The sequence below is a fragment of the Gigantopelta aegis genome, chromosome 6 (assembly GCF_016097555.1).
Source record: "Gigantopelta aegis isolate Gae_Host chromosome 6, Gae_host_genome, whole genome shotgun sequence".
NCBI classification, from domain to species: Eukaryota; Metazoa; Mollusca; class Gastropoda; order Neomphalida; family Peltospiridae; genus Gigantopelta; species Gigantopelta aegis.
Window position 1 is genome coordinate 2,879,733 of NC_054704.1, and position 12,839 is coordinate 2,892,571.

The 12,839-nt window shown below is 39.1% G+C and overlaps 1 protein-coding gene across 1 annotated transcript; it reads left to right on the top strand.

Annotated features, from left to right (window-relative positions):
* The first annotated feature begins 1,595 nt into the window (after positions 1–1,595).
* LOC121376198 (acid phosphatase type 7-like) lies at positions 1,596–12,594 on the top strand. Its single transcript, XM_041504016.1, is given in 10 exon segments — positions 1,596–1,772; positions 2,318–2,343; positions 3,393–3,490; positions 5,914–5,985; positions 6,805–6,992; positions 6,995–7,026; positions 7,424–7,549; positions 8,314–8,385; positions 9,258–9,389; positions 12,173–12,594. Coding segments are annotated over 10 exon segments (951 nt in total). The 5' UTR covers positions 1,596–1,642; the 3' UTR covers positions 12,248–12,594.
* Positions 12,595–12,839: the final 245 nt, after the last annotated feature.

Here is a 12,839-nt window from a genome sequence, read left to right on the forward strand (position 1 = left end):
TAGAACTAATTTTAATCAGATTGCTAACAACACTGCGTAGTCTCCAATGTCCAGGTAACATTTCGTCTGTAAATAATAATTTAAATATTGACCAATTACACTAATACGACATGGTTCGTGTGAATTACGAATGCCTTAAAGGTAGGGTCAACTCAAACAAGAGCCTTATGTGTTGGAAAGATGCATACCCGGACCACCAACACATACTGACACTTTAGCAAATGACAAACGCGTAATTTTAGAGTTAATAAAAAAACATGATTATTCCTGCTAACTGGGGGCAGCCATTTTGTTTCGTTTTTGTGACGTCCGGTGGGATAGCTTGGGCGAAGTGACGTCAGCTCCTGACCAAACGATACTGTATGATCAACTTAATAATAATAGTAAACACAGCAGCGCCGGTTTTATAATTCACCGATAGATTGTTACTATAAAGAAATGTATTATTCATGTCAAGAAATCGAATTATTCATATTAACAAATTAATTCTTCATATCCTGGTTATCTGGTTGCAGACGTAAAGTTACGATTTTTTGTGAAAATGGTTCCAGGATTGACAATAAACTACTAGTATTCAAAGTCGAAGATCATCTGTCTACGCATTAGAACAATATATATCCAAAATATGTTTTTATAATACAAAATGCCATTTAGATTGATTTGCATTTATTCCATGTGACATATGAAGATGTACCATGGGTGGACCAGTTTCGGTGAGCATAAGCATTCGATTCTAAATCATATCTCTATTTATAAACAGGCAGTTGTTATTCAAATAGCTGTCTTTTTATTAGTATTTCTACGCTTCAAATGAGCACTAAACTGGCTTCTATGTAGCAAAGATCACCACACGTGCGTCAAAAACTGTAGCATGCATCAGCTCTTTCGGTGAGTGAAACGTTTAGTGGTATAGCTTACAGCCAAAACTTTCCAACAAAACTTTTCAGTGTTTTATCAAAACGTGTATGCTGTTCAACAAAACATGTACTTGTAGTAATTTATAAAAAATATTTTAAGACAAATTACAAAATGGAGTCCTCGAGAACGAATATAACAATTCTGATGTCTTGCAATTGTGTTAAAAGTTGAAGAAATGAATAGTTATAATGGTAAAAAAAATAAAATATTTAAAGAGTTTTAATAAATATATAAAGAGATATCCAGAAATATATTTATGTTAAAACATATAAGGACCATATATTTTTGCAAGTATTTGTAAAGAGAGTTTTGCCAGCAGACGCCGTGACAATCATGTGACTTCAGTAACAAAATAGTACAGCTGACAACAGACAAAAATGTTTTTTTTAAAATAAGGTTTTCTTCAAATAACAGTCTTCGAAAATAATAGAAAAAAAAGGTATTAAGAAATGTGCTGTGTTTATGAGTGGGTTAAGTTCGATTTTGCTTTCTTTGCTCGTTTTAACCTTATTTTTACGAACATTTCTGTGAATGTGAAAGACATTTGTTTATCTTCCCCATGCAAAAGTCAACGACGTCAGAAATCTTCAAATGTACGTACTGTTGAGCACAAACGACGAAACCACCGAAACAAATAGCTAGTTGTAGGACTCTTTTTATTTTTTTACCAGTTTACCACTGTGGCGGGAAGGCCGGCTGGAGTCCTATATATTTTTTCTTCGCCATGCGCGACGACTCGACCTACGTGCCCAGGCTGGCTGTGTACGGGGACATGGGCAACTCCAACGCCAGGTCGCTGCCGTACCTACAGCAGGAGGCGCAGAAGGGCACACTGGACGCCATTTTACATGTCGGTCAGTCACCAAAAGTATTTGTGACATGCAGGCATATTGAGATAAAACAACTACATGTATACCCCAACAACAATAACCCGACATAGGCCTACAGACACAGAAACAACAAAGCCATCCCCCCAAAAAACTCACAAAACAAAAACACAAAAAAAAAAAAACAAAAAAAAAAAAAAAAAATAAAAAAAAAAGAAAAAATAAACACAGAAAAAAATAAACAAACAACCCCCAAACAAAAACACCAAACACAAAAAACAACATCAAAACCCCCCACCCCACCACACCGAACAACATCAAAACAAAACACACCGCCCCCCAACAACAAAAAAAAACAACAAAACAACAAACAAACATAACAATAACAATAACAATAAAACATCAGAAATATTAATTCATATTCCATTACTTTGTATATAACTATTATTATAGTGTCATTATTTTTTCAATATTAATATATCAATGATAAACAATACATAAAACACAAAATTAAAACCTTTTCATTACTGAATATATAACATATACTAGTATATTATTTTCAATTATTTCAGGTGACTTTGCTTATGATTTCGCCACCGTAAGTAATGAAATCAATAACTTCTATACTCACAACAGACTTGTCAGTATATAATATGTGAGTGCTGAAACCATTAGATACGCACCACCAAGTAAAAGAAATGTTTTATATAACACAACACATTGTATTTACGGTTATATCGCGTCAGACATTTGGTTAAGGACCACACAAATATTGAGACTACTCTTTTCGATTAGCAGCAAGGGATCTTTTATATGCACCATCCCACAGACAGGGTAGTACATACCACGGCCTTTGGTATACCAGCTGTGATACACTGTAAAATATATGTTGTGTAATTCAGTAATGCAATAAACTGAAAAAAAAGGTGACCGTATATTTCAAACATAGAAAGCAACATTGAAACAAAACAAAACAAGTAATACCACCACAGGCGCGACACAGTGTAAAAAATGCTGGTACGGCTCGAGGTTGCCACTATCCTTTCAAATTCACCTGTGAAGGACATTTCACAGATACAACAAGTATAACCCCCACACACACTTACAAACAAGTACTACGGCCATGCCATACCTCTATAAAAAGTGGTACACCTCGAACTTTGACACGGAACTCTCTTCGTTGGTACCACGCAACCATGACCGTACCGTCTGCGCCGCACCTGCACCAGCACCAACCACAACAACAACAGCACTAAGCACCACGACGCATCGCCACCATCGCCAAAACTACAGTAAAGCATAGTATCCCAGTGTTTTCTTATTTATTTCAGAATTATTTTGGTATATTTGCCGATGCAATCTAAGAGGTAGATGGCGTTTATCAGGAAGGTTTGACAAGCCAATTCCAAAAATAGCAATCTCTCTTTTTTTTAACCCAGATAAGTCAAAATTGCCATGTTGGCCAAAATCAAATATTTGTTATTCGAACGGTCTGGTGTTACCATATTGTATCTAATACGCTTCTGACCTGGCACGTTTTACATAAAGCAGGCTCATCAAACCTTCCTCACCTAAAGCTCTGATTAAAGCCATGTGCCTCTTGAAGTAATGCGTTTTGTTGTTTTATTTTGTTTTCTTGTGTCATAGAACAACGCTCGAGTCGGGGATGAGTTTATGCGACAGTTGGAACCCGTGGCAGCCTACATCCCTTACATGGTGTGTGTGGGGAACCACGAGCACGCCTAGTAAGTAAAATTAGTATATATAGTTGCTGTATAATTACACAGATACTTATTATAGACAGACAATATACAGACGATATGTATATGATGCATTCAATAGGCTGTTATACAATCAGTGCATGAGTCGTTTTTTTTTATCAAGTTTATAACTCCTGAAAGCTTAGTCGGGGATGAGTTTATGCGACAGTTAGAACCCGTAGCAGCCTACACCCCGTACATGGTGTGTGTGGGCAAGCACGAGAATGCCTACTATGTATGCATAGCTTCTATTTGATAATACAAATAGTTAGCATCTATAGTATAATACGAAAGCCCCTCTCCCGTCTTCTTTTTTTGTACAGTTTCCGAGTATTCTGATAGCTTCTCCCCTTTTGATCTGCACTGCCGACAGCCTTCTTTCAACTTAGCTGATGTCGCACTTCGCAATGATCGTTTTGCACAGTGATGCGTCATATCGTGAAATGACCTCAGCATGTCTACCAACGCCCTATGCAAGTTTTGCTAAATATTGGTACAAATATGAATTCCATAAATACAGTATTTATTTAAGGCTACCGTTGTAAGCCCACCACACTGCATCCAATGTATAGTATAACGTTTACAGGTCCATAATGCAATCAGCATGCTGTTGTACAACCAGTGAAGTTGTTTGATCCGGGTTATAACATTCAAGGACTCCTAAAAGCTTTCAAAACGTATTATGGTAGACATTCTGGGGCCATTTCACAATATGACGCATCACTGACTAAACTGTTGTCTGATGCATACCCGATTTTGAACTTGTGCACGTCTTTTCTTGACGACTGTAGGCTGTGGCCACGACGGGTGCCACCGGTTTGACATAATATGCTCATCTGGCGTGAACACCTGGCGTCATCACTGTTTGAACAGTGATTCATGAGTGCATACAATCACAAATATACATATATTTCTTTGAAATCCGTCCTGTGCAAGTTTTGATTTATTAAACCAGTCTTAGGAGTGTCAGTCCTATAGGCGACGCAAGAAAGATGTAACGACATGTAAAGGATATTCTGGGAGTGTCAGTTCTCTTAATATAAGCGACGCAAGAAGGATGTAACGACATGTAAAGGATATTCTGGGAGTGTCAGTCCTATAGGCGACGCAAGAAAGATGTAACGACATGTAAGGATATTCTGGGAGTGTCAGTTCTCTTAATATAAGCGACGCAAGAAGGATGTAACGACATGTAAAGGATATTCTGGGAGTGTCAGTCCTCCTATAGGCGACGCAAGAAGGATGTAACGGCTTCTAATGGATATTCTGGGAGTGTCATTTCTCCTATAGGCGACGCAAGAAGGATGTAACGACATGTAAAGGATATTCTGGGAGTGTAAGTCCTCCTATAGGCGACGCAAGAAAGATGTAACGACATGTAAGGATATTCTGGGAGTGTCAGTTCTCTTAATATAAGCGACGCAAGAAGGATGTAACGACATGTAAAGGATATTCTGGGAGTGTCAGTCCTCCTATAGGCGACGCAAGAAGGATGTAACGGCTTCTAATGGATATTCTGGGAGTGTCATTTCTCCTATAGGCGACGCAAGAAGGATGTAACGACATGTAAAGGATATTCTGGGAGTGTAAGTCCTCCTATAGTCGACGCAAAAAGGATGTAACTACATGTAAAGGATATTCTGGGAGTGTCAGTCCTATAGGCGACGCAAGAAGGATGTAATGACATGTAAAGGATATTCTGGGAGTGTCAGTCCTCCTATAGGCGACGCAAGAAGGATGTAACGACATGTAAAGGATATTCTGGGAGTGTCAGTCCTCCTATAGAATGAAACAAAATAAGGATAAACGGCTAAATAAAATGGAAATATACTCTTCAAAAAAAGTAGGGGAACAAAATTTCTTTAATATCAGTATAGGCGAACAAGAAGGATGTAACGACATGTAAAGGATATGCTGGGAGTGTCAGTCCTCCTATAGGCGACGCAAGAAGAATGTAACGGTCTGTAAAGGATATGCTGGGAGTGTTAGTCCTCCTATAGGCGACGCAAGAAGAATGTATCTACATGTAAAGGATATGCTGGGAGTGTCATTCCTCCTATAGTCGACGCTAATAGGATGTAACTACATGTTACTGTTATGCTGGGAGTGTCGGTCGTCCTATAATGTTGAATATTGCGATGCATGTAAAAAAGCGTCAACTTTCAAATTTGAATGAACAAAATAATGATTCAAGATCTTAAATAAATAAAATACTGTACTCTTAAAAAAAGAGTAATGTGTGCCCAACCTTCACTATTAATCTTAATATCATTCCCCACAGACCGAACATTACAATTTTGGCAATTGTAAATTCATTAGACCATACTAGTAAAGAAGAGTATAGGTACTGATCAATATTAATTAAAGATACACTATGATGGCCATATGTTTATTTGTATTATTTTCAGTAACTTTTCCCACTACCGGAAGCGATTCACAATGCCAGTGGCGGGGGGAGACGGTGAAGGCATGTGGTTCAGGTAGCGTCTCATATTTCACTTCAGTTCATTTCCGTGTTTATACCCAGTTAAACTACAAGCACGCTATCCGTGGCGCATATTTCAGTTATCTGCACTGTATGCATATTGCAATTCTAGATTAAAAACGTTAAGCTCTAAAATTTTAATGGCCCAAGTCCTCGAATCTTTGGTATCTGAAATGCCTATGTAATACACCAACTACCGTGTAATGCCCTTGATTAAACTAAACATATAACCATATACCAATAGGGTTTATACCCCAAGAATCCGGCAATAGGATCGGGGGTCTGAAAGAAAACAAGGAAAACCAACAAAAAGAGTATAATTTGGTACAAGACAAAATTAACTAAAGATATATGGGGTATATAAGTTTCTGCAGGATGTTTCAGTAAAATTTCAACCACTACCTATAGCGATTCAATCACTATTTTCGGCCGGTGAAGGCATTTGGTTCAGGTAGCGTCTCATATTAACTTTAATTCGGTTCCAGTACGGATTAATGGAGAGGTTAACTACGTGAGCAGGGGCTGCGTGAGCATATTTCAGTTATCTGCACTGTACACGTGCCCAGGTCAGGGTCTAGGGATCTGGCCAGGCTCCCTACACTCTCTCCTCTCTCGAACTCGCCATACGCTCTATCCTCTCTCTCTCTCTCTCTCTCTCTCTCTCTCTCTCTCTCTCCTCTCTCTCTCTCTCTCTCGTCTCGTCTCTCCAGTGTTCAAAATCCTACGGTATGCAGCCACCAGCCGATGATTAATAAAAAATTCAGAGGTGTCGTTAATGACAAAAACACATTCTTTCCTTTCCATTATTCTCTAGCTGGAATATTGGCAAAGCTCACGTGATCAGTTTCTCGACGGAAGTCTATTACTACAGTGTGACGAGAGAAAACATCAAAGCGCAGTACGATTGGCTGGACAAAGATCTGACAGAAGCAAACCAACCAATCAATAGAGAGAAGCGACCATGGATCATCGTAATGGGCCACAAACCTATGTACTGCTCCAACACAGGCGGGTTTGTAAAAACCCTAATGACCCCGTAAGTCTTATTTAAAGAAAATGACGAGATATTAACAGGACATTGCTTATTGTCTATAATACTAAAGACTAAAGAATACTAAAGAAAAAAAAAAAAAAGTTAAAAAAGACGAAAAAAAGAAAGAAAGAAAAAGAAAAACAGACAGCCCACCACAGCATTTTATTACCAGTTTACCCTGAAAATAGACAACTGAACACACGTTCTATTGTGATGTCATATTTAATACCTATAGTTACTTACTGTCCCGAAAGTGCTAAATTCCCCAATAAACTAGACATCACACAAATGTGTGATGTTTCCTCAATAATGAATATGAAAAATATGTACCTCTATATAACTGTACTATGGTATAATAAGAAAGAAATATGTGCATAAAATTTATTTTATTACTGTATAGGTTCGCGTTGGGATCAAAGTATTCAACAAGAGTCTAGAAGAGCTATTCTACAAACACGGTGTAGATTTGGAGTTTTACGCACATGAACATTCCTACGAGAGAATGTGGCCAATCTACAAGCATAAGGTACAGATGGTTATAGTCACTGGAATTATTAACCGAGGATATTTCCATACCGTCAGGATTAGGGATATAAACTGTGTTACGAGAGCCTCTCACGGGACTATATACTTAAATGACCAGGGGCCTAATTCACAAAGCTCTCTTAGACTCTGCTAGACAACAAAGCATCCTCCTTGCAAGTGTTTTAGCATTGCACGGCGATATTGCAAAATTGCGAGAGTTTAGTGAATTAGGCCCCAGATGGAATATGCTCATTTTAAAACCGCTGTCTCTATTTTTAGAAGTACGGATCTTTTTGTGTTTTGTATAAAATGCATTTTGAACTACTACAGGCACCATAATTCTGGAACTTTGGTCCGACCAGACCGACTATTTTTCATTTATTTTTTTGGCCAGAAGCGTGGGCGCTGTCGCACTGTTTTGTATTACAAAGTTTAAAACAAAAGTATGTTGTATGAAGCCAGTGAACAATAACCGTTGCACACAACTTTGTTAACATTGTAAGTTGTGTTTGTATTTTGCATTAGTAAATGATAATGTAACACGGCCTAGCGACCTTGTACGTAACATTAAATTTTTTAATAACACGTAAGAATATAATTTATGCATTACCGTTAGAATACAGATATGCCTAAAACATAGAGCGTAATGGTTTGATTCAACGTGATATGTCAATTGCTCCATCTCAAAGAAATGTCCTACAGAGTCCTGTTATTGTCAATTGCTCCATCTCAAAGAAATGTCCTACAGAGTCCTGTTATTTTCAGATATGCAATGGCAGTTACGACAAGCCGTACATGAACCCGAGAGCACCAGTGCATATTGTTACCGGATCCGCGGTAAGGAAAGTGTGAACATTCAAACTATCTTTTAACAAGAGAGAGAGAGAGAGAGAGAGAGAGAGAGAGAGAGAGAGAGAGAGAGAGAGAGAGAGAGAGGGGGGGGGGGAGAGATAGAGAGAGAGGGGGAGACATTGACACATACAGACAGATGTCCGTCTCTCTGTCTGACAGTTACACACACACACACAGAGAGAGAGCCAGAGCGAAAGACAGAAAGACACACATACACACATACAGAGAGAGAGAGAGAGAGAGAGAGAGAGAGAGAGAGAGAGAGAGAGAGAGAGAGAGAGAGAGAGAGAGAGAGAGAGAGAGAGAGAGAGAGAGAGAGAGAGAGCGAAAGAGAGATACACATGTACACACAAAGAGAGAGTGACACACACACACACACACACACACACTATGGAATGCATTATACTATACGGAATGGTACCTTGGCTTGCGAATATGATATTATTTTCTACATTGTATGTAGGTGTGATAATGATCTACAGAAGCGGATCTAGGAGTTTCAGGTGGGGTGTGTGTGTGTGTGTGTGTGTGTGTGTTATATCATCCATATATGCGTGCTTACAGATTCAAATCTCACTGAGCGATATGTGTGCGTGTGTTCATGTGTGTGCGCGCGCGCGTGTGTGTGTGGTTGGGATTCCAGTAAAATAAAATACAAATTAATGGTGCACACTTTAACATGTGATATTTTTTTAATCCACCAGGAAGGGTCATGTGTTGTGCCGGGTGAAGGAAGACACATTTCGGTTTTACTTGACAGCTCAATGTCAGGTTCAACCCCTCCCTCCTCCCCCTCCTCTGGATCCGTCACTGTAGTGTATGTGTCATTATAAGTAATATTGTATTGTTTGTTATAGGGTAACCGAGAAGCTCAGTCCAAGTTCATTCCTTCTGAGCGGAGCGCCTTCCACACTGACGACTTCGGCTACACGCGGATGATTGTCCAGAACGCCTCGCACCTGTACCTGGAGGAAATGTCCGTTAACAAGGTACACTGTGCTTGCTGTCAGGATAGAGGGTACACTGTACTTGCTGTCAGGATACAAGGTACTCTGTACTTACTGTCAGGATACAAGGTACACTGTGCTTACTGTCAGGATACAAGGTACACTGTACCTACTGCCAGGATACAAGGTACACTGCTTACTGTCAGGATACAAGGTACGCTGTACCTACTGTCAGGTTACAAGGTACACTGTGCTTACTGCCAGGATACAAGGTACACTGTGCTTACTGTCAGAATACAAGGTACACTGTGCTTACTGTCAGGATACAAGGTACTCTGTACCTACTGTCAGGATACAAGGTACACTGTGTTTACTGTCAGGATACAAGGTACACTGTGCTTACTGTCAGGATACAAGGTACTCTGTACCTACTGTCAGGATACAAGGTGCACTGCTTACTGTGAGGATACAAGGTACACTGTACCTACTGTCAGGATACAAGGTACTCCGTGCTTACTGTCAGGATACAAGGTACACTGTGCTTACTGTCAGGATACAAGGTACACTGCTTACCGTCAGGATACAAGGTACATTGTGCTTCCTGTCAGGATACAAGGTACTCCGTGCTTACTGTCAGGATACAAGGTACACTGTGCTTACTGTCAGGATACAAGGTACACTGCTTACCGTCAGGATACAAGGTACATTGTGCTTACTGTCAGGATACAAGGTACTCTGTACCTACTGTCAGGATACAAGGTATTCTGTACTTCCTGTCAGGATACAAAATACACTGTACTTACTGTCAGGATACAAGGTACTCCGTACCTACTGTCAGGATATAAGATACTCTGTACTTACTGTCAGGATACAAGGTACTCTGTACTTACTGTCAGGATACAAGGTACTCTGTAGGTTCCATTAGACCAAATCAATTCCTATTGCCGATAAAGTTAACGTTTACCAATAAAACTGATATAAGCAGCGTTTCAACACACCCAGGAAGTACAGCAATAGAAAGTGTGGCACCTCACATCTAATCTAGCTGCAAGAAAATGGGGGGTCACGTATCATTTAAGAGATTTAATTTATCTTTTTAATAGCAACCGTCATTTTTGCTGAAAATTGCAGTTCCATTTTTGGGGGTACCCCGCATTAGTTTCAACCTCTGGTATATACTGCATAACAACTGTATAACAAATAAAAGTGTATTTATTTATTGTCAATGGATAATAGTATTTGCACAAATAGTCAATGTCACATATTACTACCAATCACACCCACAGCTGCTTTTACTCCGTAAATATTTGACGGTGCACGTCGAACTTTGACACGATACTCTCTTCTTTGGTACTATGCAACCTGTACCTACTGTCAGGATATAAGGTACTCCGTACTTACTGTCAGGATACAAAATACACTGTACTTACTGTCAGGATACAAGGTACTATGTACCGACTGTCAGGATATAAGGTACTCTGTGCTTACTGTCAGGATACAAGGTACTATGTGCTTACTGTCAGGATACAAGGTAGTCTGTGCTTACTGTCAGGATACAAGGTACACTGCTTACTGTCAGGATATAAAGTACTCTGTACTTACTGTCAGGATACAAGGTACACTGTGCTTACTGGCAAGATACAAGATACACTGTGCTTACTGTCAGGATATAAGGTACACTGCTTACTGTCAAGATACAAGGTACACTGTACTTACTGTCAAGATACAAGGTACTCTGTACTTACTGCCAGGATATAAGGTACACTGCTTACTGTCAAGATACAAGGTACACTGTGCTTACTGGCAAGATACAAGGTACTCTGTACTTACTGCCAGGATATAAGGTACACTGCTTACTGTCAAGATACAAGGTACACTGTACTTACTGTCAAGATACAAGGTGCACTGTACTTACTGTCAGGATACATGGTACACTGCTTACTGTCAAGATACAAAGCACACCTTACTTACTGTCAAGATACAAAGTACACTGTGGTTACTGTCAGGATACAAAGCACACTGTACATACTATCAGGATATTATATGCTCTGTTTACTGTCAAGATACAAGGTACACTGTACTTACTGTCAGGATACAAAGCACACTGTACATACTATCAGGATATTATATGCTCTGTTTACTGTCAAGATACAAGGTACACTGTACTTACTGTCAGGATATAAGCTACTCTGGACTTACTGTCAGGATACAAGGTACAATGTACTTACTGTCAGGATACAAGGTACTGTGTTTACTGTCAAAATACAAGGTACACTGTACTTACTGTCAGAATACAAGATACTCTGTACTTACTGTCAGGATACAAAGTACACTGCTTACTTTCAGGATACAAGGTACACTGTACTTCCTGTAAACGATACAAGGTACACTGTGCTTACTGTCAGGATACATAGTACTCTGTTCTTACTTTCAGGATACATGGTACACTGTACTTACTGTTACAATAGAAGGTACACTGTACTTACTGTCAGGATACAAGGTACACCATACATACTGTTAGGATACAAGGTACACTTCTTACTGTGGTATGTCCTGTCTATATCCTGTCTATGGAACAGTGCATACAAAAGATCCCTTGCTGCTAATGAAAACAAAAATGCAGAGGGATTCTTCTGAAGACTCAGAATTGTCAAATGTTTGACATAGAATAGCTCATGATCGATCAATCAATTAATCAATCAATCGACCAACCAATCGATCAATCGATCAATCAATCAATCAATTTGGTCTAGTGGTGTCGATAAACTAAACAAACTTTAACTTCTTTAGGCAGACCCGATTATTATTGTTATTTGTATTTCCAGGGTGGCGCCATACTCGACAAGATTTGGATTGTGAAAGACAAGCATGGCCCGGGGATCTACGACTGTCATATCTAACATTGTTTTCGGGCTATAGTTCGTCATCGTGTATTGATATCAATATACATTGACTTGATTTTGTATAAAATCCAGAATTGGTCAGCCATAAAAAAAAGCGACAGTTTTGGACTTTAATCAACGGCAATGACCATAGGTACTTGATGAAAGGATAATTAACCATTCACCATGATACGGTTAATGCGTATTAATTTTAGCCCCTATTGACCAATGTGTGGAAGTTAGTGTGCCACCAATCCCAAAATGTACATTTTTTTGAGTAGACAAAAAGAAGAAAGGAAAACAAAGTTTGATGAAAACAATGATGATTTTTATTGTGTTTACAATTAAAAGCATGCTTTAATCAAGAAATGTCTACAACCCACAACCACCCTCCCCCACACGTACGTACGTACGTACATACATACGTACGTACGTACACACGTACACACATACATACATACACACGTACATACATACATACGTACATACATACACACGAACGTACATACATACATACATACATACATACACATACATACCTTTATGTATGTAACAGTCAACCTCGACATGCATACAATATATAGATATTCATACATCAAATCGTACATCC